General features: G+C 38.9%; 2 protein-coding genes and 1 long non-coding RNA gene across 8 annotated transcripts in view; 1 reads left to right on the top strand and 2 right to left on the bottom strand.

The window, feature by feature from the left end:
- The window catches only part of LOC127451588 (protein FAM117A-like), a 30226-nt gene extending 24589 nt beyond the window's left edge, over nucleotides 1-5637 (bottom strand). For all 3 annotated transcript variants that reach the window (XM_051716380.1, XM_051716382.1, XM_051716381.1), the window contains exon 1: nucleotides 5148-5637. In XM_051716380.1, coding sequence (XP_051572340.1) covers nucleotides 5148-5265 — 118 coding nt within the window. In that variant the 5' untranslated portion in view covers nucleotides 5266-5637. The remainder of the gene's footprint in view (nucleotides 1-5147) is intronic.
- A 2742-nt stretch (nucleotides 5638-8379) lies between these two features.
- Nucleotides 8380-25271, bottom strand: LOC127451587 (RUN domain-containing protein 3A-like). 4 transcript variants are annotated; one of them, XM_051716378.1, is made up of 11 exons: nucleotides 25035-25271; nucleotides 14524-14639; nucleotides 12514-12647; nucleotides 12148-12233; nucleotides 11961-12050; nucleotides 11597-11677; nucleotides 11192-11357; nucleotides 10721-10878; nucleotides 10505-10624; nucleotides 9930-10030; nucleotides 8380-9408 (listed from the first exon to the last, which is right to left on the bottom strand). In XM_051716378.1, the coding sequence occupies exons 1-11, from the start codon at nucleotides 25112-25114 to the stop codon at nucleotides 9266-9268; spliced, it is 1275 nt and encodes a 424-aa protein (XP_051572338.1). In that variant the 5' UTR covers nucleotides 25115-25271; the 3' UTR covers nucleotides 8380-9265. The 4 variants fall into 4 exon arrangements, with proteins under 4 accessions (XP_051572338.1, XP_051572339.1, XP_051572335.1 ...); XM_051716379.1 differs by lacking the exon at nucleotides 25035-25271 and adding an exon at nucleotides 23944-23966; XM_051716375.1 differs by lacking the exon at nucleotides 25035-25271 and adding an exon at nucleotides 16114-18156.
- LOC127451601 (uncharacterized) lies at nucleotides 15563-22539 on the top strand. The gene is made up of 2 exons (XR_007899114.1): nucleotides 15563-15799; nucleotides 20861-22539. It is a non-coding gene; the product is annotated as an uncharacterized LOC127451601 (long non-coding RNA).
- Nucleotides 25272-26409: the final 1138 nt, after the last annotated feature.

Raw genomic sequence — 26409 nt, 5'->3', positions numbered from 1 at the left:
ACATTATGTTCCCAATAAAGTGCCCAATGTGGTCTTCTGCTGTTGTAGCCTCATCTGCCTTCGACGTGTAGTGCATTCTGAGATGCTATTCTGCTCACTACAATTGTACAGAGTAGTTAACTGAGTTACCATAGCTTTTCTGTCAGCTCAAACCAGTCAGGGCATTCTCCGTTGACTTCTCTCATCAACAAGGCATTTCTGTCTGCAGAACTGCCGCTCACTGGATGTTTTTTGTTTTTGGCAACATTCTGAGTAAACTCTAGAGACTGTTGTGTGTGAAAATCCCAGGAGATCAGCAGTTACAGAAATACTCAAACCAGCCCATCTGGCACCAACAATCATGCCACGGTCAAAATCTACTGAGATCACATTTTTCCCATTCTGATGGCTGATGTGAACAGTATCTGAAGCTCCTGACCTGTATCTGCATGATTTTATGCAATGCACTACTTCCACACAACTGGCTGATTAGATAATCGCATGAACATGTAGGTGTACAGGTGTTCCTAATAAAGTACAAGTGCAAAGAATACTATTTACCACAATGTAATGATCTAGGCTTGAATAAAAAAAAAGTGCAGATGCAATTTTAAACATCATAATTGACATTATGCAGTCCAGACTCAAACCTACATTTACATTTATTCATTTAGCAGATGCTTTTATCCAAACCTGCATCCTTATGAGCACCACTGCTTCAAGATGTTGTGCACATGAGCCAACCGTTATGTGCCACAGCTCCAACATGAAATGAGTTGCTGTTGCTATTTGTTTGTGTATTATAATCTTTTCAGGTTACTCTTATAGGTTGATACTTTCATCTGCTTGTAACTTGCATTCCATGCATGAAAGGCAAGTTATAAATAGACGCTGTTGTCGTAGCGGATGCTGAATATCCTGATGCTTCATCAACACACTGCAGACAGGTTAGTCTTCAGGCTCTTACCCAAAATAGTCCAGAGGATCACATTCACAAAATAATTTTGCCGCCTTCTACGCATTGATCATGATGACACAGAAACTCATAATGGTACACTTGATCTTTGACCTTGTCAGATCTTTCCTTGTTCTATGAAATCCCTCCCAGCCCTTGGGGTTTTTGCAGTATGTTTGAGGGAGCTTTTAATGGCAGATGTTTACTGGCAGGTGCTAAACAAGGTGTGCTTGTCTGGTACCAAGAAGATTTTGTGAGGAAGTTTGAGGGTGTGGTTTCAAGCAGGCTGAGTGACTATGTCTGTTAGATGGTGACGTTATGTGTATATTGTAATTTAAAAAAAACGTTTAGCCAAAAATTAACATTCAATCATTATTTACTCACCTCATGTTGTTCCAAACCAGTATGAATTTATATTGTGGAACACAAAAAGAAACATTTAAAAAAAAATCTCCACACAGCTTGTAACCATATAATGAAAGTGAATAGTGACTAAGGGGTGTCAAGCTTAAAAAAAATAAAAAAAAAAAAAAAAATATATAAAGTAATCAACTAGTAAACTACATCCTAAGTCTTCTGAAAGCCATAGGATCAGTTTGTGTGATGAAAAGAATGAAAGTAAATTTGTTATTCACTGTATAATCAAATCCTTGATCAACGCCCAATGGCAAAAAAAAACGACATCAATAACTTCTAACCTCATTGGTTGTTGCGACATGACGTCATGACGTTAGGTCACAAGACGCACAAGAACCAATGAGGTTTGATTTTATCATTGTAGCTAGGGCTGCACAATTATTTCAATGAATGAGCTAGCAGGCAGAAATGATCAGCCGGGTAAAGTTGCAAATTGTTGTTAATTGGAATTATATACTTATAGGCTGTGTCTACAAATGACAGTCCTAATCACAAGCTCTTTCGAAGTCTAATTTTAACTCAACTGACCCTTCCCGCTCTCTTCAGAAGTTCTCCACTGACCGGTTTCACTTTCGAGCACGCTCTGAAATGCGTAGCCGCAGATGTTTAAGAGTATCGTATGTCCTGTATGTGCGTCGCTCTGATCTGTTTTACATATACTTGGAACACACAAGTTTAATGATACAGTGTTTTGTGGTCTCAGAGCGATTCTGTGCTCGATACACCTAAAATTAATTGCATCTTGTGCTCAGACTGTGTTAAATACAGAACAGCTGCGTTCAGAGTTTGGTTCGGTTTGTGCGCGGACCACATAATGTAGTTGCTCCAGATTTATTTTAGTTACACATTTGCATACTAATTACAAATGTTTGGCCATTACATGTTTCTAAACAAATCTAAAGTAACCCAATGGCACCATGGTTTATGGAGCGAGGAGCAGATGAAAGTATTTCACCATGTACAGTATGGAAGGAGAACCACATACATGTTGTCAACAGAAACAAATACACCGTCTTCCTTCAGTTTTCCACCAAAACAAAAGGCTTGAGATCGTATGTCAATGCCGGGTGCTAAATTATTACAGAAATATACTACTATTGTTTACTGCAATATAATAATAATGATGATAATAATAAGAATAGTTTAAAAATGGATCTTTTAAAGAGAACTCAAGTGCAAAGATCCTACAGAGTCACTTTCAATTGACAGTAAAGCATGGACAAAACACAACTTAGGCTAATTTTGGTAAAAAGGAACTGCTTACTAATTTGTACTTTTAACACCTTGTTCAACATGAGAGCTGCTGTTTAATGTAATTTTATGTTGTTGTTGTTTTTGTCTTTTGTTCTTTCAGAATTTATTTTTAAGCAGTGGCAACAGTGATACATGTTTTGCCCAAATTGTACAGCCCTGTAATAAAAATTAAATTCTCAAATGACAGAATAACCATGATTAATAACAGTGATTAAAATGTAGAGCAAAATAATCATAAAAATAATTTTCACTCTTTTAGTGCAGCCCCAATTTTAGCCACCATATCGGATTTCAGCACAGTTTACAAACTTTATCGATTATTTGATTTGAAAGTGAATAAAAACTTAAATTACTGTCTGTTCAAGTGATCATATGCCTAAGAAGACTTGGTATATGATGCACAAGTCGCATGGACTACTTTTATGACACTTTTGGGTGATTTATTAAGCGTTAAATTGAGTAACTACCAATGGGACCTTCGTTAACTTATTTTCTTTGATGGATGGATGGATGGATGTTCCGCAGAAGTCATATGAATTTGGAACAATAGGTTGAGAAAATGATGACAGAATTTTCATTTTTGGATGAACTATTCCTTTAAGAGTCTGGTATGGTGCATGCTAGTGTGTATGTGTTTTTATCAATGAGGTTGCACAAGCATGCATGTGAAAATGTATGTTTCACAACCCTAATGAAAACTTCCATGAGCTAAGTTTTCAAAGTCATTCCCTCCTCCTACAAGCACTGTAGGTAGGATATAAAAATCCACACATTGGCAAATGGACTAGAGTTACACACGGCCAGGCATGCTAACACAGGTCCCTCTGTGATCACGGCCTCTGGCCACCACTCGAGTTTATTTGTGTAGGTACACAAAGGAGCACATGCCATGATACTGTGTCTAATTCATGAATAGCTGAGACAGATTTTGATCACATAAGTAAACAGATCACAGATGACCAGGCTCCGTCCAGATCTGCACTGACTGTTGGGGAAGATGTGCAGAATTCTGAAAAATTGATTAGCTAAAAGTACTACGCTCTTGCAAAAAAAAAATCTTTGTGTTCCACTGTAGAAAGTAAGTCATACAGTTTAGGAAAAAAATGTGGTTAAGTAAATGAGGAAAAAAAATTTTTTTTGGGTGAACTATCCTTTTAATGGCCCTTTATGATTCACACATTGTCCTAAAAGTCTTAAAGGGATAGTTCACCCAAAAATGAAACTGGTCTCATCATTTATTCACCCTCATGCCATCCCAGATGTGACTTTCTTCTGCAGAACACAAACGAAGATTTTTAGAAGAATATCTCAGCTCTATAGGTCCATAAAATTCAAGTGAATGGGGTCCAACACTTTCAAGCTCAAAAAGGCACATAAACGCAGCATAAAAGTAATCCATAAGACTCCATTTGTTTAATCCATGTCTTCTGAAAAATTCCAATCACTTTTGGGAGAGAACAGACCAAAATGTAACTAAATTTTCACTATAATCTTGACGTCTGCAGTCTCCTTGGCGATCATGATTTCAAGCTCGATTACACTTTCTAGCGCTGTGTCTGCTCTCACCCAAAATCAATTGGATCGCTTCAGAAGACATGGATTTTACTACTGAAGTCTTATTGGTTACTTTTATGCTGCCTTTACATGCTTTTTGGAGCTTTAATGTTTTGATCACCATTCACTTGCACTGTATGTACCTACAGAGCTTAAATATTCTTCTAAAAATCTGTTTGTGTTTAGCAGAAGAAAGAAAGTCAAACACATCTGGTAAGGCATGAGGATGAGTAAATGAGCGAATTTTCATTTTTGGGTGAACTATTCTTTTAAGACTTATAAAAGTAAAGGTAAGTTCTCACCCTGTTGAAGAAATCTGACAATGTACAGATGTAAAATGCAGTCTGACCGTCTAATACAAAAAGTGACATTTAAGGCCTAAAATAAAGTCACAGTAAGACACAAGCTTTAATTACAATAGATCTGGCATAAGTAATTAAATTGCTTCAGTAAAAGCAAAACAATGCAAGAACTATGCTGATATCTTGTTACAATGGCCATTTGTTTTTCCTAATGCAGGCCAGTACATACTTAAGGTGAAGCACTGGACAGTGGACACACTAGTGTCTATTTGCTGAACATGACAAAACAGTGATTAGGGTTTACAAAATGTTTGCAGACAATGTATAACAACTAACATGTATATCAAAAGTGTTTTATATGACAGGCCCAATACGTTTATTCAGTCACATGCGGTGTTTTGAGACCATCTTGGCCACAAAACACGTTGGGAATAAGGTGGGGGTCGTTCAGTGCACTGAGAAGTTTTAAGTTTGTTGAAGACTGTTGCACCGAAGCCAAGTGCAGATGCCATGAGAGAGCCTCTAAACCACAAGCCCTGTGCAAATTATCCACTCACGTTACTAAACGCACTGTTATTCTACGTAGCAAAGGAGTAACGTTAAGATGTATATGACAGTGGGGCATATTTTAAATCTGAAAAGCCTGCATATCTAACGTTGTTTTGCACATTTATGTTTGTTTTTACCTGTTTTGCTGTCTTTGCATCGTGGTGCTGTTCTGTTCTGGAGCTGAAACGGGACCGTGGCTCGGAGGGGCTGCAGTCCTTGGTTACCTACCCGGGCCACTCCACTCCGACACGACATTCCCACAGTCGCTTTTGTGCTTTTAAAAGTCTCTAAAAGTTCACGAGTCTCCCAAACTCGAGCGTTTACCTAAAGCTGTTCCTCTGGTAGACCCTCTCGTCTGATTTTGACATCAAAATTTAATATTTTAATAATAAACGCTAGCACACTCGTTAGCTAGTCAGCTACTTTCTTTTGTGATGATAGTGAAGTTTTTCCTAACTAATTATTCAAACAAAACACGTTATTTTTTTCCTCTGTGGAAAAATAACGAAACATAAACTGTTATGCACCGTTCTAAACGGTTTATTCCACCTGACCTACTAAACTTAACAGTTGGAGAACCAGTTGAGGAGCAAAACTACATTATATGAGCTTCTGCCAATTCTTCAGTCCTCAATCTGACAACAGCCAACCTACACACTCGTGTCGGATTCAGCGTCTAAACACACGTTTCCGCTCTGATTGGCTGCTGAAAAATACTACTCACATCCCATTGGCCGTTGGCAGCATCGATCTATTAGGGGTGGGCCTCAAAAGTCGAGTTTACCCGCCCACCTCATTAAAATTAATTCTTTCCACAGAGTTCTATCACCAGCAGTGAGCAGCACAATGCATGATGGAGTAACTGAAAGAACATGGGTTTGTTGAGGTAAAATTTTATAAGATAAACTACGTTTTCGCTCAAAAACATTGTGCTAGTTATTTTAAAACACATTCAAGTTTTATTAAAAATTTACATTTAAAAATTGTGATTTCTAGGTTTAGAAAAATAGTGGAAATTAAGTCATGAAATACATTTCTATGATATATATACACTATATTGCCAAAAGTATTCGCTCACCTGCCTTTAGACGCATATGAACTTAAGTGACATCCCATTCTTAATCCATAGGGTTTAATATGACGTCGGCCCACCCTTTGCAGCTATAACAGCTTCAACTATTCTGGGAAGGCTTTCCACAAGGTTTAGGAGTGTGTTTATGGGAATTTTTGACCATTCTTCCAGAAGCGCATTTGTGAGGTCAGACACTGATGTTGGACGAGAAGGCCTGGCTCACAGTCTTCGCTCAAATTCATCCCAAAGGTGCTCTATCGGGTTGAGGTCAGGACTCTGTGCAGGCCAGTCAAGTTCTTCCACACCAAACTCGCTCACCCATGTCTTTATAGACCTTGCTTTGTGCACTGGTGTGCAGTCATGTTGGAACAGGAAGGGGCCATCCCCAAACTGTTCCCACAAAGTTGGGAGCATGGAATTGTCCAAAATCTCTTGGTATGCTGAAGCATTCAGAGTTCCTTTCACTGGAACTAAGGGGCCAAGCCCAGCTCCTGAAAAACAACCCCACACCATAATCCCTCCTCCACCAAACTTCACAGTTGGCACAATGCAGTCAGACAAGTACCGTTCTCCTGGCAACCGCCAAACCCAGACTCGTCCATCAGATTGCCAGATGGAGAAGCGTGATTCATCACTCCAGAGAAGGCGTCTCCACTGCTCTAGAGTCCAGTGGCGGCGTGCTTTACACCACTGCATCCGACGCTTTGCATTGCACTTGGTGATGTATGGCTTGGATGCAGCTGCTCGGCCATGGAAACCCATTCCATGAAGCTCTCTACGCACTGTTCTTGAGCTAATCTGAAGGCCACATGAACTTTGGAGGTCTGTAGCGATTGACTCTGCAGAAAGTTGCGCACTATGCGCCTCAGCATCCGCTGACCCCGCTCTGTCATTTTACGTGGCCTACCACTTCGTGGCTGAGTTGCTGTCATTCCCAATCGCTTCCACTTTGTTATAATACCACTGACAGTTGACTGTGGAATATTTAGTAGTGAGGAAATTTCACGACTGGACTTGTTGCACAGGTGGCATCCTATCACAGTACCACGCTGGAATTCACTGAGCTCCTGAGAGCGGCCCATTCTTTCACAAATGTTTGTAGAAGCAGTCTGCATGCCTAGGTGCTTCATTTTATACACCTGTGGCCATGGAAGTGATTGGAACACCTGAATTCATTTATTTGGATGGGTGAGCGAATACTTTTGGCAATATAGTGTATATATATATAATTATTATTATTATTTTTAATTATTATTATTAATTTTTCTTTCTGGATCATCTCTAAAATACTTCCCTGAGAAGAAATTGCTCTTTGTGATGGCAGTCTCTCTCTCTTAAAAAACAAACAAACAAAAACACAGCACAGGAGATACCTACAAGAAAGGCAGGGTGTGACCACAAAGTGCTATAACAACATGTTTCTTAAAACAACCAATGTGCAGGGAGTTAAATACTGATGTTTACGGAGTTAAAGAGAATGTGTTGCTCAAAACTGCAGTTTGTACCAGCTCTTTACTTTATTAAATGCAAGCCATTTGAGTCATTTCTTCATTTGAGTTCATTAATTTCCCTTCCTCGAGTAGAAAAATTTAGAGAATTTGGTATGCAGGGCAAATTGAGTATTGCATGTTTCTTCTGTTTATCTTCAAAAGATTGATTATGTTTGGAATAGCATATCAGCATAAACTACACTTGTGCACAGTTTGCAAATTTTCAGTTTGCAAATAATACCTAGATTATCTACTACATTTGTTAAAATATGCAGTCTACAACAGAAAAACTGCATGTGTACTGTATCCTATCACATAATGAAATGCACTCGACCTGACCTTTAATTTCTACTGTGACAAATGAACCAGAAGTAATATTAGACAACTGTTTTTTTTTTTTAATCACATTATTTGACTATTTTTGAATAAGACATTTTTTTAAAACTAAAAATACAAAATTGTCCTACAAGAGGATAACTGGACGCAACTCACATGCAATGTGATTAGAACATGTTACAACAATGTAGCATATTACTGTTTAAAACGTTTATCAAGGAATAATGCCAACTGTTTTAAATACTTTTTTTTTTTCTTTTTTTTAAACTAGTAGGTAGTATACAGTGTATACTGCACAGTATTGAGTAAGTAGTAAGCTATCATTCCTTTCCAGAAATAGCCATCTTTTCCTGCATAGTAAAACCATTACAAGGTAATATCCACAAGATGTCAGTGTCCACTCTTTGCCCTTAAGCATTATGGAATAGGAATGCAAGATTTATGTGGTTTGAAATAGTCATACAAACTGAGTTGGGATAACAAAATAATAGTTTATTACAATTCAAAATGACTAAACAGCAGAGCACTGCCACTGTATAACAAAATAGACAATTATGTATGCATAAACATAAGAAACACAAGAAATAAAGTGACACCAGTAAGATAAATAAGACAAAAGTTTTCAATTTAGCTGACAAGTTGACATACTTGCACTCACATCATATTACTGTCATTAGAGCAAGTACATGTAGTCAGTGGAGGCATTTACAGCCTTAATAAAGCTTCACATGCAGATACAAGCAGCAGCTTCCGTCCCCTCACTCCCTCGGTCTCCGTCTCTTTATTCTGATATTTTCTGCTGGAATATCCATTAATAATGGCAGAATTTTCCTTTTTGGCTGAACTACCTTTTAAGTTAATAAGCATAGGAAGAAGGCAATGCACTTTGATCTGTTATGTGCCTTTTGTGCTGAAAATCCCAGGAAATTCAAGCCTAACTGATATGGTCTTGGGCTCAGGGAATGTTACAAAGACTCTAACATGCTGATGAAGACTTTAAAGGGTGGAGGAAGACAAGAGTGAAAATTAGGTTGCTAAATAAGGATGGAAAAATAAGGGAGTGCTGAGGGGGGTTGTCATTCATGAATTTTTCAAGACTGCATCCTACACTTCAATACCAAATTCACATACAGTAACATTTCTTGTAGTGAAACTAAAAAACTCAGAAAAAGGTACCTCTATGGGGTAATTTTAATATACTGTATGTTTCATTTTTTTTCAATACTCATAGTAAAAATGCTTTGTTTCAGATCACTATAGGGACATTGGGAGATGTTAGCAGGGTGGGTGTGTTGTCACCTAAAGAAAAGTAAAGCTGGAGCTGAGAAATGTCTTGTTGGTTGGATTTTGGTGCCCCCTAGCTGGGAGAGAGAGCAGGACTTGGCTCTGTGCTGATGTTGACCAAATACTCACTGGATTTGAGACTTGCCAGAGACTTACAGCTGGGTAGAGAAGCCAAAGAACCACATAGACCCAGCATCGATGGAGTGTTGTCTTTATCTGGGGAAAACAAAACAAAACACAAAAAACCCCCACACACACACACACACACACGCGCGCGCGCGCGCACGCAAAAAACAGAACAAAACCACAACACAAAACACACACAAAAAAATACACACAACACAAATTAAAAAAACAAAACACACAACACAAAAACACAACACAACAAAAAAAAAAACACACACACAAAACCCAAACCACAAAACAAAAACAAAAAAACACAAAAGCCACACACACAAAAAACAAAAACACCACAAAACAAAACACAAAAACAATACAAAAAACACAAAACAAAAAACACACACACACAAAATATTTTAAAACACAAAACAAAACCACAACCACAAAACACAACAAAAAACACACACAAAAAAAAAAAAAAAACACACACACACACACACACACACACACACACACACACACACACACAAAACAAAACAATTAGCAGTATGATGCAACTGAAATGGCCACAAGCTTACCCAGACATGCTTGTAATATGTATTAATCTGTGTTTTTACCTGCTGACCACGCTGTGCCTCTATTCAGATTGCCGTCTTCCTTCTGAGAGTCAGAGTTCAAACTTGCATCAGCCGAGAGGTCCAAACTGTGAAAACTTCTTCTGTACACACCCAAATGTACAAAAAGTAAAATTCACGACTAGATTTTTCAATTTTCTTAAGACAATGTGAGTGTTTTTGCCCATGCAAAACACGTCAGCACAATACTAAAGTGGGGTGGCTAGGAACACCATAGCGAGTGGTTGCTGGGTGGTTGCTAGGGGTGGTTGCATACTGGCACGAGAGGAAAAAAAAAGGAGCCCATTCTCAAGTCTCTCTGATATTCTGGTCCCTATACATGGCTTGGGTCCCTCCTTCAATGTGGGAGCTTTGGCAGTTTTATGCCCACCATGCAAGAATTGTTGTATTGCTTCGGAAAAATTCTGATTGCTTTTAAAGGTCTCTCTGCCGAAATTTAATACTAAGGGTTAAGGGTTTGTTCAAATCCCTAACCCAAAGTATGAGCAATAGTAATAGCTGTTCTTGCTAAGGCGCATCTCACAACTGTTTCACACCCACGTGCAAACTATGCTTACCGACGAAACACCTTTACGTTTCCTTGGTTGTTGGCGCCTTGTGCAGTTGTCCATTGGTTGATGAGCGGAATGGACAGACCTTTTACCAAATGAGAGGACTCACAAGGAATGATACCAGTGCTACAAAACAAACCAGAATAAAGCCTTCAGAGAATTCTTGTTTGTGCAGATATAGAATGTGTTATGTAGTGTGTGTGTGTGTGTGTGTGTGTGTACATTTGTGCTTGTAGCTCCAGTATGATGGCCTCCAGTTCTTGCTTTTCTTGTTGGCTCTGGATCCGCAGTTCCTCTAGTTTAGCATCTAGCCTCTTGTTCTCAGTTTCTACATTTTTCAGCTGGGACTCCCTCAAGCGCACTAATTCCTCTAAATAACCCTGAAAACAATTACACATACAGTACATACCTGTACATCAGAATATGAACGCACTATTTCTGCATCCAAATCACATGTTTAAAATGAAAATATCTATGCCAGCATGAATTTCCATTATAGTTTATAGCCATGCTATTAACCACCAAAACTTTAGTGTCAACCAGCTTCACTAGAAAAAGCATGCTGGTTTACTTGCTGGTTAAGCTAGTTAAGAAGCCTGGTGGGGTCACCAGCAGCAATATGTTGGTCTTTTCAACATAACAGAGTCAATCAAATGCCCCAATGCCTGTAAGTCAAAAACTCCCAATTGTAACCTTTTGTGCATAGACGATCTTGAACCTTTGCTCCATCTTTCGGCACTTGTTGCTCCAGTTCTCTTCATCTGTGACCAGAGGAATGTAAGGGTGCTCGGCTACGCTCTCATCACTGGCACTGCTGTCCACACTGTGGCGGTCATCCTCATCACTCAGGTAGTCGTAACTGCACAGGACACATCAATAGCAGATTCATAAGTATGTGATGTAGTCGCAATAACGTGGCTTGGTTCCTACTGCAACATCTACATCATAACATCTAGCACCAACTTGTTGCACTGTTACATAACATGTTACAACAATACTTTGTATAGAAATGTATAATTCATCATTAGGCACTGTCTAGAATAATATTTCAAAGGGTCAGCCAATAAAAATCCTCTGCTCAATATTAGAACTTCTCACCTCTGGGTGAACTTCAGATAAGGTGTGTAGTCAATCACCGCAAGTGTCTTTCCATCCAAAACCTCTCCCTTCAGACAGAAACTAATGGTGGAAAAGAGTGAGAGACAATATGAGGGTTAATAGCAAAACCTTCCAATTTTCCAACCAAAAAATGGCTTTATTGTCACACAGACATGCCTAGATGGGTCCATCACAGCGGATAATGTAAACATTGTTTACTTGGCTGGAAGATTTACATTTCAGTAAACGTTGCTATAATAATAATAATAATAATAATAATAATAATAATAATAATAATAGCTATATCTTTCAATGAGTACTAAGTAAAAATAATGCATGATTGGCTTGAAAACAGTGTTTTAACCTGAAGTCAATAGCACTGAGTCCAATTAGCATCCCAGTCAGAACGGTAGCTTCCTCCCTTAGCATTATAGCGCCATCATCATAGAATCTCCTGCAGTGCAAATATACATGAACAAATCCAATAAAATACTTTGAAATGATAACGACAACTCTAAGACACATTAGAAGATACTGTGCAGAGTTGTGACCTGGTGGTTCGAGTGTCTCTTAATGCCGTGGCTACATATTCAGACAGACGCTTCTCCATCAAAGCCACACGAATCCAGGCTCGTCCCTATAGAGGGACAAAGAGAGAATAATCAATTATAGATAAAACAGAACTACATATAACAAGAAGCACAATGCAGAAGAAAAAAAAATAGCTACAACAGCTTAAACCAGCTAAGACCAACAAAACATATTCGGCAGGTTGATATTTTTTTCAGCAGGGCAACAAAGTGAAGAAAGAGAAAGTGCACTCATTTGACAACAGTCTAGGCAAGAAAGAAGAAATATGAACAGAAAGAAAAACTCGAGTGCTTGAGGAAGAGACAGAAAGGCTGAAAGAGGCTTGCCTTTGCACGTGATGTGCTAATGTTCTCTATGCTCTCAATGCTACTGATGCAGTTGTTGTGGACTTTACTGCAGGCCAGACGAATATAATCCCAAAAACTCCTCTGGCCATCTGAACTGAACCAACCACCTGGACCTGATAAAAAATAAATAAAAATCACCACACAATACATTTAGTGTCTATAAACACTGGGCATTGACAGAAAATAAAACAATAATAATATACATTTCAAATTTGAATCCCTGCTGAAAAAAAACAACAAACACCTTATGCAGGTTTAGCTGGTCTCTCAGCCTAGCCAAGCTGGTCTAATCGGTCTAGCTGGTCTTTCAGCCTGGTATCTAGCTGGTTTTGCTGGTCGGCCAGTCTGTCCATTTGAAAAGCCAGAAAACCAGACCAGCCAATCCTCCAAGCAGCTTTGCCAGGCTTGGAGACTAGCTAAGATTTTTAGTTAAGATTTTTTTTTTTTCCAGCAGGGAGGAATCTACAGAGCCCCTTAGAGGACAGGGCGGGAATTTGTTTCTGAAATAGTTTTGTGTACCATCACAATAAGTTTTGCATTCCCTCACAATAGTTTGCATTCCCTCACAATAAGTTTTGCGTGCCCTCGCATTAGTCTCGCAATACGTTTTGCTTTCCCTCGCAATAAATTTACCATAGTTTTACTACAGTAAGCATATTTTAATCATGATGTTTGTAGTGAAACCATAGTGATAATACAGGAAAACAAAAACTACGGTATTAAAACTCATAATTTTTGTGGTTATAACGGTTTTACAAATACCACAGTTTAACTATGGTTTTACTATAGTAATATGGTAGACTGTAGTTACCATAGTTTTTGGTGGAAATCATTTTTCAATGGTAGCCTATTGTAGTAGCAATTACTAATATTGTAGTAACCATGAATGTTGTAGGCTAATGTTTTGTTTTAGTTTTTTGGCTGAAACCATGGTTTTACTATAGCAATACTGTTGTAAATATGAAAAGTAAGTAACCATGTTTTTTTTTTTTTTTTTGGGCAGAAACCATGGTTTTAATACACTATGCTGTATCTACACTCACTTTATTAGGAACACCTGTACACCTACTTAGTCATGTGATTATCTAATCAGCCAATCATGTTGCAGCAGTGCAATGCATAAAATCATTCAGATACGGGTCAGGAGCTTCAGTTAATGTTCACATCAGCCATCAGAATAGGGAAAAAATTTGATCTCAGTGATTTTGACCATGGTATGATTGTTGGTGCCAGATGGGCTGGTTTGAGTATTTCTGTAACTGCTGATCTCCTGGGATTTTCACACGCAAAAGTAAAAAAACATCCAGTGAGCGTTAGTTCTGTGGATGGAAATGCCTTGTTGATGAGAGAGATCAACGGAGAATGGCCAGACTTGTTTGAGCTGACAAAAAGACTACGGTAACTCAGATAACCACTCTGTACAATTGTAGTGGGCAGAATAGCATCTCAGAATGCTCAACACATTGAACCTTGAGGCAGATGGGCTACAACAGCAGAAGATCACGTCGGGAACTTTATTAGGACCACAGTGTTAAATAATAACACTTATTTAATAAAGTGCTCAGTGAGTGTATATAGTAACCATGGTTGTACTATAGATTAACCATTGTAATTCTTGTGGTTACTATGGTTTTAATACAAATAAAACCATACTATCCACAAAATAATGTTTTTTATTACCATAGTTTTCATTTTCCTGCATTAACACTATGGCTTTACTATGAATATCATGGTTAACATACGGTTTCTATAGAAAAACCATGGTAAATTTTGAGGGCACATAAAACTTATTTCGAGGGAACATGAACTTTTGCAAGGGCACCTAAATCTTATTGCAAGGGAATGCAAACTATTGTTTGCATTCTATTTCAGAAAAAATATGAAAATTTTTTATTTAGCACGCAAAACCATTTCAGAAAAAATATTCCCCGCGCTGTCCTCTAAGGGGGTCCACATCTGTGTACGAGTGAATGGAATGCGTTGTTCTACCTTTAAAGCGATGACTGAGGATGTGCTCCAAAATTGCAGCAAAGTTTATAAACTCCTCCGACGAGTCATCAATGGGCTCCGCAGTGTACTTTTCCAACAAAGTCTTCACAGAAAATCTTAGAAAGAAAGTAAAAATTCAGTCAAATGATGATACACAACTAATTCTAACATAGTTTTGATTCAAAACCATTGGAAACCAGGCAGTGATGGCACACTACTCTTTGCTTACATTATAAACAGTATTACATAGGCACTTGCATCAGTGTAGGCCCAGCTCAACGCTACCATTCTGATGTAAAGACAGGGGTTTTTGGGAGCAGTGCCACAGCGGACTGCTGAGGTCAATCCCAATTGTCCTGTGTGCAAAACAATGGCCTTTTGATGCCATATTCACGTTACAATTCCTGCAATCACAATTGGAGTCCTTGTGCCCCAGCCAACAGCGCAGTGCTACTCGTCGGCGTGGCGACCTTTGTCCTCTCGCCTGGGTTCCATTCCAACTTCTGCACCAGTTTTTTTTTTTTTTTATATAAGAGCAACAGTATAGTGAGCAAATCTCCCCCATATCCTGACACTCACTCATTTTCTCCACCCACCCACTCACTCAAATGGTGGTGTGATCTATTTAGGGCTGTCCCGAATTTGTGTACAATTTCCGTGACCAGCAAACATCCTAGCGCAGTCAAACCTCCAAGGGTCTGGCATGTGAAGCCCACACAAAGGGGAGAGGAAACAAGGAGAGAACTGAGAGTCCCGAAGACCTGACGCCCTACATGCCTTCATGGGGAACACCAGTTTTACGGAAGGGAAGACTGCCCTGTCCGTGGGCGGCTCTTCAATAGCTCGGGGCACGACTTCCATCACCATGGGCAAGTCCTCCATTACCCGTGGGGTCACCACCACTTCTATGGGTGAGTCCACCATCACCAGAGGCAAGACCACCATCTCCCTGGGCAGAGCCAGTTTCAGCAGAGGCAAAACTACAACCTCGTTCCGCAAGGCCCTCATGCCAAAGCGCCGGACCAAGTAGATGGAAAGGAGAACCACAAACGCTGACACTGGGATTTCAAGATCAAAAAAGACCACCGAAAAGGACGATACAACAGATATTCAGCCAGAGGAGGACTCAAACAGGAAGGCATTTCTTTTATTGAGAAAGACCTGCTTTACAAAGGGCAAAATCAGACTGATGAAAAGCAAGAAGGCCATCTCATGGGGGAAGACTGTTGTTTCAAGGAGCAAGACGAAACTGAGGAAGGGCAAGACTGCATTTGTGGTGGGTACAACTACAATCACTCATGGGGAGACCACTAGTTCTTTGAGCAAGGCCACTTTAAGTCAAGGAGAGAAATCTGTGACTGTAGTTAAGACTTCCCTCAAAAGAGGCAGGGAAACTCAATGGAATCTCTATTGGGATTTTCATCTGTGACTTAAAGACACAAACATAACCACAAACAGTATTTACACAAAGATTGACTTTGTAGTAGAGTGTTCAAGCAGGTTTGTTGTCTTGTGAGATGCAAGTGTTTGCCAGTTTGCTCTAGAATAACAGAAAATGCATTCTAGAGGCAAAATGAAGAGTAAGTGTACCTTAAATTAGGTTGGAACTGAGGATGCCATTCACACTTTTGCTGTAGAAATAGAAAACAACAGATAATATGATAATGACCATGTAGAGAGTATGCATGCATGTGTGTGAGGGTGTGTGTGGCATGACCTGTCGCCGCAACTGGAACAGCTGTTGTTCATATGCTGAAGGGTATAAGTCGGAAAAAGATCAAGATTGTGAGAATGGATTTTGCAGGGAGAATTCAGTTTGAGTTGAGTTAAAAGCAAGCAATACTAACAAAGTCATAAGAAAGTCATAACTTCATCCATAGCCTTAGAATAAAAATGTTAATTGCTCATTTATGCTCTCTTAATCTTATGTCAATGTTGCATAAATTAACCAATACAAAAAGAAGAATATCATAATTGTTAATAAATGGACATAGTTGAAATAGTCAAAACATTCTTTGTGTTATTTTGAAGGCATATTGCTTTGAAAACAATGATGAAAAATGTTTTATTTCTTGTTGAACACACTAAGCAAGCATCTCAATTTCAAATACAAATATATTTTAAAGATCACTTTAAATTTTTCTCCACAAATGTTCTCATTTTCACAATTGGACAACAGAGCACAATTCTTCAGTGATAACTAATTTCACCACACACAACGTCAACACTAAGGGGGTATTTACACTTGGTCACTTCATGCATTTTTAATGATCGGATTGCTTTTCGATTGAATAAGCACATTCCATTTACACTTGGCCACATTAATACGGCTCCGCTAAATAGATATTACTCATTTCTTCAATTCCAGCGCTATATGCAATTAAAACAAGAGTTAACTTCTGTGATTATACTAATGGCGGGCAGCAAATAAAAAAGATGTGATTTATTATTTGATTCCAAGTGACTTTGTCCAGTGCCCGTGTGTCCGTGCACTGTGTATTTTTCCCCTCTGGGCTTGATATGTCCATGTGCGTCAGCTGCACTTATTGTCAGTGTTTAGTTTTAGTTTTGTCAGCCATCTGCATCAAATAAACAAAGAAAAAAAGTTCTCTCTCTCCAACAACGTGCATCCATTTCTTAATTTGTTATTATTTATTGTGCAATGCAAGCCAAAAGCAAATATTCGGTATAGCAGCTGTTAAATATTTCACATTTTTCCAATGCTGACGTATCGCTGTTTGGGCGGAGTAAATTTTACATTTGTAGCTTGAACAGCCAGATGCATTTACACTTAAGTTTTATCTGGAATGCATCTCAAACCACCTCCGGAGGTCTCGAACCAGTCTTGAAGAGCATTTACACTTGGTCTTTTCATGATCGCATAGCTGTCCAATCAGTAAAAACTCATGAAGTGACCAAGTGTAAATACCCCCCAATACGTTTTCATTGAATTCTACTACATTTACGCCTCTCATCCACACTAGATTCAACAAAATGTATTCAAATAGACCACACCCTTGAGTCTCAGAAGTTAGTCTTGGGCTCAGTCAACATTACACCTTTTCCAGCAGCCACGTACAGTATAACTCAAGTCACTTGAGATCAGTTCTAGGGAGGCACAATGCCACGGACCTAAGTGATGTCACCACCGATTGTGTTGCTCAACAATGTGTTCTTCAGTGTGTTCTACGGCCTCGCTTTAGCAATGGGACAATGCAGTCTACTGTCCCCTCTGCCCCCAGCTAGAACTAAGGCCTCCTACGGCAGCCTCTGTCCATTCACGGCACACAGGGGAGGTATGTGGCCTTACGGAGACCATGTTACACTGTTCAACAAGGGTTTTATGCTGCTGCATGGGGGTTGCTCTCACCACGCTTAGCATTCTTGTCCCATCCCGACACTAGCCGTTTGGACCGTCACACTTAGACAGGCACTGTCTGTGTGCGTTGGGATGTGTGGCTGCCAGGACACATGATGAGCCATCAAAACCTCATCCTGTAGAACCAGGAGAACAAGAACTTCCAAGGGAGAGAGAATAGAGAAAATTTAACCCTGAACGTACACCAGGTCTTCTAGACTGGCTGGAGGAGACCTCCAGGATCTTCTCCATCACATCTTTTGGTTCCACCATGGGTAACACCAGCATTACAGAGGGTAAGACAGCCCTCAACCTGGGGAGCACATCTATCAAGAGAGACAAGACAAAGATCATGATGGGAAACTCATCGATCTCCCGTGGGAAGAGCACGACGTCCCTGGGCTCGTCCACCATCACCAGTGGCAAGACGAAGATCTCCATGGGTGGTGCCTCCTTCAGCCGAGGCACCAAGTCTACATCCTTCCGAAAGGCATTTATGCCCAAGAGGAAGACTCTTTAACGGGGAGTAAGGCAGAATCTTTGGGACAGGGTTCTGTGGGGAGGAGGGGGAGGGGGGGGGGGTTAGTTTCAACAAGCTGAGCATGAAGAAAACAAACACAGACAAATATCACCAACAGCTGAGGATGAAACACCATCAAAGCATACCTTCTATGGAGATTTTGTATTGCATCGTCCAACTATACAGTGATAATTTTGATATTGTTTTGTCCAAAAATGTCTTGATTCTGGAATATATCCTGGATACAGGTTAGTAACAAATAATCAGCTAATGTAGCTCCAGAGGTTTATGGTTTTGCCCCCTCTTTCACTGTGTAGTCAAGTCTGGCTTTCTGGCTTTGGACTATGTACAATTTGTAGTAATGATAGAATTACCTATGCAACAAGGGTGCTTCCATTTAAAAATTGTTACCTTAGATATCACTGATATTTCTAACTTCTTTCCAAGTCATACAAGGTTTACTGATATAGACTTGATGGTTTAGTCACCTGTACTTGTTTGATTGTGGCTGTATCAATGATTTGTCATTTGGCCAGAGCTCATTTTTGTGCATCAGTAATGAGAGTCTATTTTCATCAGCCTACACTCTGAAACTTCAGAGATATCACTTTTGCAACAAGCAAAGGCTAGGGTTTTATCCCTGGTGTTATTGTAACTACAAAAACCCAGTTAGAATTGTATGCTTTGAAGTTGAACATAAACATTCTTGAGTCTTGATTATCTCCATGGCTCTAAGGCTGACCAAGAGGTGTTTTCCTCAAGGGCAATCCCACACCCTAAGAGCAATGCTAACTTGTCCTGTGCAGGGAGGACCACTCCCATCACCAATCTAATTGTAATAATTAGAAAAAAAAATATTTGATTGCACACCATGACAGTCCATGAAACAAGAATACAGCAATGTTTGACATTTATAATGAGTAAATGTAAATGTATTCAAAACATAGTTGAAGATCCTCTCATCTTAAAATAAAGCAAGTTTCTGAGGGCCAGCAGGGCAAAGGCATGCCTAAAAATGCTAATAGAGGAATGTAGCAGCAAGACTCACTTGGTACGATTTGACACTGAAAAACAAATGTGCAGCCACTTAACAAATGGCTTTTGTGTCCCTGGTCTCGCCCACTTTGGAAACAAGCCATAAAGCCAAACCCTTCTATAAATATTACTTCATACCAATCACTCTTAAGATCTTTGGACTTTTTCAATGCACTTACAGACACACTTTACCTACTCTCTGTGACCTCTCTGGGTAACCTCGAATTCTGTTTTGGATTGTTTTCAGTATTTAAAGCTTACAAACTTATGATTCTAAGTCTAGACTTTCTTTGTTACCTCTTCTCATCTTTCTTCTAATGACCTGGTCCTTCTCTCCAATGCCCTCTCCATCAATCATTCACATTGCCCTATCCTGGCCCTCCTTTCCCTAGCTTGAACAATCTTCCTTCCACTCTCTATTTTGAACTTTCTAATATGCATCTTTCCCTCGCCTTCTTGTAGGCAGAACAAGCAGAATCTCCTAAGTCTGGATAAGCTTTCCCAGTCATTCATGCAAGTAGTCGTTTGGCAAAAAACATCCCCAGACTGACTGCAGATTGCAAATCCAAGCCTTTCTGAAATTCAAGTCAACTTAAATGGCATCACATCTTATAGTTTGTTAGATTGCTTATTAGAACTGGTGAAATTTTGCCTTTTTGTTGCTTGCAGTGTACAGTTTAATTAATTGTCCACATTAATACATAAATTAAAGGTAGGATTGTTAAATGGATTAGGTATATGTTGACTGAGAAGCTAAGTAAGTGATAAAAAGGGTTGGGGATGGCTGAGGAAGGAGATACTCAAGGAACCCTCTGTGAAATTCAATGCGAGTCCTCTCAGTTAGATCATCTCAGATCTACGATAGAAGTTGAAGCTAATAATGGAAGTCAGAAGCAACCGAGTTGGCGCCAAGACATGCTGGGTAAAATAAATGTGTCTTTGACATGTTTCAAAGAAATCAGATGGTCAAAGAGATGCATCTCAAGAATGAAGAATGATCTGAAGTTACTAAGAAAATAAGCAAATAATTGAAACCCAATCCCCTCCTTTTTAAAAACTTATCATAACCTTGATCTAAAAAGCTTTTAAGGTAAAAAACAGGGACAAGATTTAGTAAAAGGTCCACTGCATCTGATATACTTACACTAATATTTTGCTTATCAGCTTTAAAATGCTGCTGTTAAAAACCTTCAAAGCATTACCAAGGTAGTTATTTACCATTGTTTGCTTTTCTCCTGGTTCTCAAGTGGATGAAGACATCAACAACTGCTATTCTTTTTTTTTTTCTTTTTTTTTAAAAGTATGTAATATGTTTATATAATTTCATTATTTCACTGTATATTCTTTTAGATCAAAAAGTCATTCACAAAACAAAAGCTGTTGATTCAACTGATTTCACTGAATTCAAATGCTCATCCTTGCAGAATTCTTGAATCATTGGAACCACACATTTACAGTGCTAGCTTCAGCTGTCTGGAGGACTTTCTCAATGTGATGAGCAAAACTGGCAAGTCAAAACATGGGAACTTCAACATGAGCCTTTCATTGACCGCTGGAACTCTTTACCTCTCAACTTTGACTGAAGAGGCAGTCATCATGACCTATTTTACTCTTCATTATGTTCCAAACCCCTTAAACTTGCCCTCTCAGTGATGATGTTATTGCCACACTGTTATAGATCTACATTACTGTTTCTCAGTGAAGTATGCTCTTGCCTTGGAGATGAAAACAACACATTTATCAGTATGTGTGTTCCCTGGGAATTAAAACCATGACCTTGCCGTTGTTAGCACCATATTTACCAGATCAGCTACAAAAGCAAGAAAACAACTGAAAACAACACCATGATCACAGAAGACCTACCGACAAACAAGTCTCTTGAGTACCCTTACAATGAAAACTTTGTGATATTTAGTCCCTCCCTAACTGACATTTGTTTAGTCTAAGTTTAAAAACCGAAAAAGTAGAAAACTGAAATCGAGTTATGTTCATGTAAACTGTGTGACTGTCTGTATTTATATTATGTCAGTGATCTCGACTGTATATGTATAACCATTGTAAACGAGGCAATAGAAATGCAACATCACTAATGCTTTCTATCTTAGCACAGAATGAACCCAGCTTTGAGATAAGAAATGGTGGGGGTTATTATGAGTGAGCTTATAATGTGAAACTAACCCTTTTTCTGTTGGTCAGAACCCTTCTCCACAATGTCAACTCTCAGTTTCAGTAAAGATGCTTGAGATAAAAATATTGAGTACATTTGCCCAGTCTTATGCCAAGATCCAATCCACCTCAAAGAGCTCTTTGGGCTTAGATCATAAAACATGACGACCACATTGTGACTTAGGGGCCGAATTCAAACATGTCTGACTAATCAGAAGTGCAACCTTGCATCTGTGATTAAGTGATGGTTTTTCTTAATTTGGTCACTAAGACTAGCAGCTAGCATGATGCAGAAGCATTCCTCAACTGGGAAAGTGGAACAATGTTCATAAATCGGCAGCTCAATATGGACTGAGAGACATGACAATGGGGATGTGGGTTTTTGGTGATTGAGAGTGAAGGAAATAATATGTAAAGGTCTCCTGATCTCAACATACCAGAGAACTACAAACACCTGACAGACACATGGGAGGTTTGATCTATATGACTCTACGTGTCCTAAAGAGCACAATGTAATCTGAGCTAATATCTATGATTACGATCCAATTTAATTATGCATTGTTTGAGATAGCTTTGCTAGCATCCATTAATTAAGATTCCAATTTGAATTTTTTTTATTTTGTAATTGTCAAGTTCTTTGTCCTGTGTAACTTGTCTGTAATTGTTTCAACAGCTCTGGCATGGCCAAACAAGGGATGTGGGTAGCAGAAAAAAGTCCCTTGACTTTTTCAGCAAAAGCGTCTTTGTGTTTATAATAATCTGTGATGTCTGAAGTCCATTTTTGTCATTCTTTCTCGTTCATTTTTTACCATACTGCATTAGCATAGTATGTGTTATGCGTGTAACAGTTTCTACATTATGCCATTCAGATGGTAGAACCTTGGAAATGTGGTTTTGACCATGGTGCTGTACGCTTAATAAATATGTGCTGACATTACTGAACTTCTATTTTCTTCTTATTCTCCATCCAGAAATCTGAATATTGGGGCAAATTTACTTTTTATTTAATGTTTCCTGGAATTATTTACGGTTTATCTTAAAGGAATTGTTCGCCCAAAAATTACAATTCTGTCATTGTTTACTCACCCTTATGCCATCCCAGATGTGTATGATTTTTTCTTCTTCTGCAGAACACAAACGCAGATTTTTAGAAGAATATATCAGCACTGTAAGTCCATACAATGCAAGTGAATGGTGACCAGACCTTTGACGCTCCAAAATTCACATAAAGGAAATATAAAAGTAATCTATAAGACTCCAGTGATTTCATCCAAATCTTCAGAAGTGATATGATAGGTGTGGATGAGAAACAGATCAATATTTAAGCCCTTTTTTCCATAAATCTCCACTTTCACGTTGGTCTGGTCACCATTCACTTGCATTGTATGGACCTACAGAGCTGAGATATTCTTCTAAAAAATTCATACAGATCTCGGATGGCATGAGGGTGAGTAAATGATGGGAGAATTTTCATTTTTGAGTGAACTATCCCTTTAAAGGGGTAATTCACCCAAAAATGAAAATTCTGTCATCGTTTACCCATTATCATGTTCCTTAACCAATATGACTTTCTTTCTTCTCTGGAACACGTAATGGAAATGTTAGGCAAAATGTTAGCCTCAGCCACCATTCACTTTCATTGCATATTTTTTCCATACAATGAAAGTGAATGGTGTCTCAAGCTAACTCCTTTTGTGTTCTACTGAAGAAAGTTATACATGTTTGGAACATCATGAGGGTGAGTGAAATGATGACAGAATTTTTGGGTGAACGATCCCTTTAATATAAGCCATATTCTTATTTACTGAAGGCAAAATTATGGGGATGATGATGTCACAACAGCTTGCCACATCACAATCATCTCTTTGACAGCATTTCCATTATGACAAAACAATGGTGCTGCTGTCCAAACAGGAGTGACAGTGTTCTCTGTCCATTCAGCAACTGTACATGACCTATGCATGGGGCGCCCCCAAACACCATCAATTATTCAACACCCACGTACTGTGCTGTGCTAACCAACTGGTAAAGTACAGCTCTGGTGCAGTCCCACACCCCTGAAGAACTGAACATTGCAATGAAATTCTGTTCGTACCATATGGTTCAGCCATAACTCACCAACGCATGTTGCACAGTGTGCTGGGACAAAATGTTTACATGCATACTGTATATAATGGCAAGTATACAATGAGTGGCACACTCTTATATATGGATACCTAACCTAACTTTTCTGGTTTCTAAGTTATTTGATGAATTCTTAAAGCACCTGTAAATGAATGCAGTTCTTTTTAACTACTTGAAACAGAGGTTTGGTTAAGACAGATTTATGTAGTAAACTTACCTTTCCATTTACATGCATTAGGCAGATGCTTTTATTTAAACTTTTATCAACTGAGCTATAGGAACACCAGTGACTTCTTCATTTTTGGCATGCTTAATGAATCAAAGTTGATTCCATAGTGAATGGATGATCAATAATATTCATGCACACACTGTTCCTTTTCTTGATAGATACAGAGTATAATTGCTATATAGGTCCTAGGTCCTATGTATTAGTAGTCCTACAATAAGGGACTGATCAACAATACAAATTCAGCCAAATTCACCTCCTTTATACCCCAAATTTCAGACGTATCAAAATCAATGCACACTGTCTGTAAACGCTCTATGCCTTTGTTTTAGCATCTCGTGTCCAAAGCATGAAAAATGGTCGGAAGGATGCAGTGACGTCATGGATTTTCCTGCACTTCCGCTGGAATGATATGAGGGACCTCTCCTTCAATATTGACCCTTTATGCTAATGTTTAAATGAGAAAAGACGCTCTATCCTATTAACTGTTTGCTAAGTAAAACTAATAACATACAATAAAATCTTTACCTTGACTAAAACTAGTGCGACACAGTTTTACAACACAATATGCCGGCTTATCAGAGAGGCAGATCCCAAGAGATCACCTGAAGGTAAAAACGCAATTTGTGCCAATTACTCTCTATGTAAGGCTCCTGTATCCATTACAAACCGTAAATATAATATAGTTGAGGAGACTATAAGATGCTGATAGACTTGAGTCGTGTATAACTGTGAAATGCTTAATATGAGCTATTGATTTAAACCCAAGTAATGATATAGTGTAAGGGGCCGTTCACACCAAACGTATTTTTGCTTGCGTTCGCGCTGTTTTCAATTGTCTTTCTATGTAAACGCGCTACACTGACGTTTTTGGTCGTTACGTATTTTTAGACGCCGTTTTAAAAAGAACCTCTTAAACGCGTCTCGACACACCTGCGTTTTGTACTATCCGTTGCGCTGCGTCGAGCTTGTTAGTGCAGAAACGTGTTCGGTCTGAACGGCCCCTAAGAGCTGACTGTCAGAATTGGTCATTTCAAATGGCGCATGCAGAGCTGTTCAAATGCGTCATTTAATAACGCTACCTGCAAACTGTGATGAGATTCTTGCGCTCCACGGCGATGTTTCTAGAAGACGATTTTTTCGACGTTAAACCCATAGCCATTGCGGTCTTGAGGCAGCGTTACCTTATTCTATGGACGCTGCATCGAGCATGTAGTTTGCCGGTGCGTCTTAAACCCCTCCCTCCTTCTGCCACTCACACGCCACGCTGTCTCTTTTATGCCCACACTAGGACAGGGGTTGGTTGGCACACGGTTGGTGTAATGTGTTGGTCACAAAGGGGTGCTGTCACAAATTCTTTTAAAGGAATAGTTCTCTCTCACACACACACACACACACACAAAATACAATTATCTCATCATTTACTCACCCTCATGCCATCATAGATGTGCATGACTTTCTTCCTTCAGCAGAACACAAACGACGATTTTTGGAAGAATACCTCAGCTCTGTAGGTCCATGCAATGCAAGTGAAAGGGATCCAAAATGTTGAAGCACCAATAAGCACATAAAAGCTGCATAAGTAATCCGTAAAACTCCAGTGGTGTAATTCATGTCTTCTGAAGGGATCCAATCAGTTTTGGGTGAAAACAGACCAAATTTATATAAATTTTCACTATAAATCATGATTTCAAGCTCAATTACACTTCCTAGTGCTATCTAGTGCTCTGCGCATGCATCAAGTGCTAGGAAGTTTAATCAAGCTTGAAATCATGATAGCACCTAGAGACTACAATGACAAGATGTACAGTGAAAAATGTTTTACATTTTGGTCTGTTTTCACCAAATCGGTTGGATCCCTTCAGAAGACAGATTTAACCACTGAAGTCTTATGGATTACATTTATGCTGCATTTATGTGCTTTTTGTAGCTTCAAAGTTCTGGCCACCATTCACTACAGACCTACAGAGCTGAGATATTCTTCTAAAAAATTTTGTTTGTGTTCTGCAGAAGAGATAAAGTCATACACATCTGGGATGGCATGAAGGTGAGTAAATGAGATAATTTTCCTTTTTGGGTGAACTATTCCTTTAATGTTTGCCCCTTTTGACAGACAGTCATTGATTCTATCAATCAAGACATTAAACGCTTTAAACATGTCAAAGTAAAATTTTCTAAAGTGTTTTAAAATGTAGATAATTAAAAAATCTGAATTTGAAATGGGAACAAATTAATATTAATTGGCTATTATATAAAAAATATAATTATCTCTCTCTCTCTCTCTCTATATATATATTAAAACCACCAGCCTAATATTGTGTAGGTCCCCCCTCGTGCTGCCAAAACAGCACCAACCCACATCTCAGAATAGCGTTCTGAGATGATATTCTTCTCACCACAGTTGTACAGAGCAGTTATCTGAGTTACCATAGACTTGTCAGTTTGAACCAGTCTGGC

This window comes from Myxocyprinus asiaticus, chromosome 14 (assembly GCF_019703515.2).
Source record: "Myxocyprinus asiaticus isolate MX2 ecotype Aquarium Trade chromosome 14, UBuf_Myxa_2, whole genome shotgun sequence".
In the NCBI taxonomy this organism is placed as follows: Eukaryota; Metazoa; Chordata; class Actinopteri; order Cypriniformes; family Catostomidae; genus Myxocyprinus; species Myxocyprinus asiaticus.
The sequence above is the reverse complement of the archived record's forward strand: the minus strand, read 5'-3'. Positions and strand labels throughout refer to the sequence as shown.

Excerpts from the sequence above, each read along its gene's own strand:
- LOC127451587 (XM_051716375.1), bottom strand. The coding sequence starts at position 16,214 with ATGCATGCATACTCTCTACATGGTCATTATCATATTATCTGTTGTTTT. Across the intron at positions 12,648-14,523 it reads CCTCAGTCATCGCTTTAAAG|GTCCAGGTGGTTGGTTCAGT; the intron begins GTAGAACAACGC and ends ATTTTTTATCAG. Across the intron at positions 12,234-12,513 it reads TTAGCACATCACGTGCAAAG|GGACGAGCCTGGATTCGTGT; the intron begins GCAAGCCTCTTT and ends GTCCCTCTATAG.